The sequence below is a fragment of the Anopheles aquasalis genome, chromosome 3 (assembly GCF_943734665.1).
Source record: "Anopheles aquasalis chromosome 3, idAnoAquaMG_Q_19, whole genome shotgun sequence".
Lineage (NCBI taxonomy): Eukaryota > Metazoa > Arthropoda > Insecta > Diptera > Culicidae > Anopheles > Anopheles aquasalis.
Window position 1 is genome coordinate 21,339,096 of NC_064878.1, and position 2,500 is coordinate 21,341,595.

General features: G+C 50.7%; 2 protein-coding genes across 2 annotated transcripts in view; both read right to left on the reverse strand.

Annotated features, from left to right (window-relative positions):
- Positions 1 to 731, reverse strand: part of LOC126574731 (uncharacterized) — a 1,405-nt gene extending 674 nt beyond the window's left edge. Inside the window, exons 1-2 of the mRNA XM_050235078.1 lie at positions 98 to 731; positions 1 to 31 (exon numbers count right to left, since the gene is read on the reverse strand). The exon at positions 1 to 31 is cut by the window's left edge and continues 228 nt beyond it. Coding sequence (XP_050091035.1) covers positions 1 to 31; positions 98 to 636 — 570 coding nt within the window. The 5' untranslated portion in view covers positions 637 to 731. The remainder of the gene's footprint in view (positions 32 to 97) is intronic.
- Positions 732 to 1,044: 313 nt separating this feature from the next.
- LOC126574943 (WD repeat-containing protein 74) overlaps positions 1,045 to 2,500 on the reverse strand; it is a 1,472-nt gene continuing 16 nt past the window's right edge. Inside the window, exons 1-3 of the mRNA XM_050235363.1 lie at positions 2,360 to 2,500; positions 1,286 to 2,291; positions 1,045 to 1,209 (exon numbers count right to left, since the gene is read on the reverse strand). The exon at positions 2,360 to 2,500 is cut by the window's right edge and continues 16 nt beyond it. Of these exons, the coding sequence (XP_050091320.1) occupies positions 1,086 to 1,209; positions 1,286 to 2,291; positions 2,360 to 2,447 (1,218 nt within the window). The 5' untranslated portion in view covers positions 2,448 to 2,500 and the 3' untranslated portion in view covers positions 1,045 to 1,085. The remainder of the gene's footprint in view (positions 1,210 to 1,285; positions 2,292 to 2,359) is intronic.

Here is a 2,500-nt window from a genome sequence, read left to right on the forward strand (position 1 = left end):
GGTCGCTGCTTTTCCCACGAAATTGGCCATACTGCAATACACGAGTCCGTTATGTAGTACAGCGACCAACGGTCGGAACGGCCCACCCTATGCTCACGTTAGATGTTCCGGAAGTGAAAACTTGTTGCGCAAATCGGCTCGACGCAAACCGAACAAGGGTGCATCAACCGTCAGGACAATGGCACGAAAACCGGCCTTCTCAGCACGGCGCACCAACGACCCCGTAAGCTTCCGGTCGCGGTAGATGTAAAGCTGGAACCACTTGACCGAACCGCGAGTTGCATCCGCTACCTCCTCGATCGAGCTGGTGCTGATGGTGCTGAGCGTAAAGGCTACACCGCGGCTAGCGGCCGCCCGGGCATTCGCTACCTCACCCTCAGGATGTGCCATCCGTTGCATAGCGGTTGGTGAAATGCCGATCGGCATCGTGAACCGCTCACCGAACACGGTACACGATAGATCCCGCTCGGCACTGCCCTGCAGCATGCGCGGCCTTATGCGTAACCGATCGAAGCAGGATCGATTCAGGCCCATGGACAGCTCATTTCCTGCACCACTGCGATAGTAATCGAGCGCATTGCGCGGGATCTTCTCGAATGCACGCTGCTCATAATCCAGCACCGACACTAGAGCCATGAATTTGGGAAGATATTTTACCGATTTGTTTCCAACAAACTTACAGTTAACACAGAAATGAGTCCACCGGTAGAGCTGGGCTATTGTCTACTGCGGCTGAAGATGACGATTCATATTCATCATGATTGCCTGACCACTGTGTATTGTTTACAATCCGCTGCTGATAACTGATAAGCCAAGATAGAAGGAACATCTTACATGATTACCAGCTACAGCCACAGCCACCGCGTCGTGCCCTCTAGTGAACATCTGCTTATTTGTATTTGTTTGCAGCCGCAGAATTTGGTCTCCGATGAGAATCATCAAAAGAAGCGTTTTAGTGATAAATGATAGCAGGCGTACAAACCTTTCTTATGGGCTTTCGAAGGTCATCTTGAAACTGAACTGTAACCATGTGAAGCGAAAATGTCTGTTCCTGGATCCTGGATGTTCGGGAGGATCCACATTTATTACTTATTTTTCGCTATTTTTTTCTTTTTCTGACCCAACGACGCTTGTCCCCCATTGGCCACCACTTTCGTTGATCCATTTTCTCCATCAGCTTTCCGTTTGTTCGTACCAGCAGTGCGTTCGCTGAAATGAAAAAGATCGAGTTAGGTGACTATCATCGAAAGCGCATTTAAAACTAGCTGCAGATGCAATCACTCACTTGACGGTTTGCATTTTGGAAAACAGCTCGTCATATTCGGCATCGGAACCATCCGCTTCTTCGACGATTTCAACCTCATCGTCGGAGGCATTTTTTGCCGAAACCTTGCGTTCCTTGTAGTCGGCGATCAGAACCTGCGTTGGTTTGGATTTCACGTAGCACCGGTATTCCAGGGCCGTCCGGTGAGCATGGTGAACACGCACGTAGCGATCGAGACAACCGGTCACCAGGTGATTGCCGGTAGGATCCACTCTGATCGATGATACCGTACCCGTGAAACCTTTGTACACGTGGATGTGATTCTTCATTTTGCGTATATCGAAAGCTCGCGCACCGAAGGTGGTCGTCCCCGCGTACAGATAGTCTCCGTGCGATGTCAAACAGGAGAAGGACAGCTGATCATCGGGATCGTTAGAGGTGTATCCTTGTATCGGTCGTTTCTGGGGTCCTCTGGTGTCATACAGGCGCACATAACCGTGGCGCGAACAGGAGGCAATCAAATTCCGGTCCACAAACACCACATCGTTCTCCCAGACGGGCTGCTCGAGTTCCAGCATATCCTTCCGGACGTTCTTCGCGCTAAACAGTACGGTCTGTGTTTCCAAGTCCCACAGCTTGATGATTTGCTTCAGCAGCTTACCACCGGTCACCATCCGCTTGGTGTCCTCGGGGCATAAGCGCATCCGTGCCAAGTTCTCGCCAACGCTAAACTCCACGGGCGTAGGGTATTTCACAATCTGTACGATTCCGTTTGCCGATCCAACAACAATGCACTCGTCGCTGCGTCCCAAACCGACCACCTCATCCTTGCCGGCTTCGAAGTTCGATGTGCTCTCCTCTTCGATCGTGTTGAACACCTTGACGAAGCGATTCGTGCGGCCAACCAGTATTTCCGTCTGTTCCGCATTCCCAAATTCCATGCAGGTTACTTTCGACGTTTTCGTGAGCGTTTCGATGGGCTGCAGATTCTTCTGCTCGTACGGATTATCATCGAATACATGAATTCCTGTGGAGGGCGTTGAGAAGAAACGTGTTACGGTACTTCGAATTGCGGGCTTTCGGCTTTTAACTTACTTTTGAACGATCCCGTGTGTGCACCAACATAGATTACCTGCTGCTCACCGTAGGTGGGACACTTTGCGTTTATCGAGGCGAACTTCATGGTGAGTTTTTCCTAATTTTCCGAGGAAAAAGGATCGCGATTCCCTGGTATCG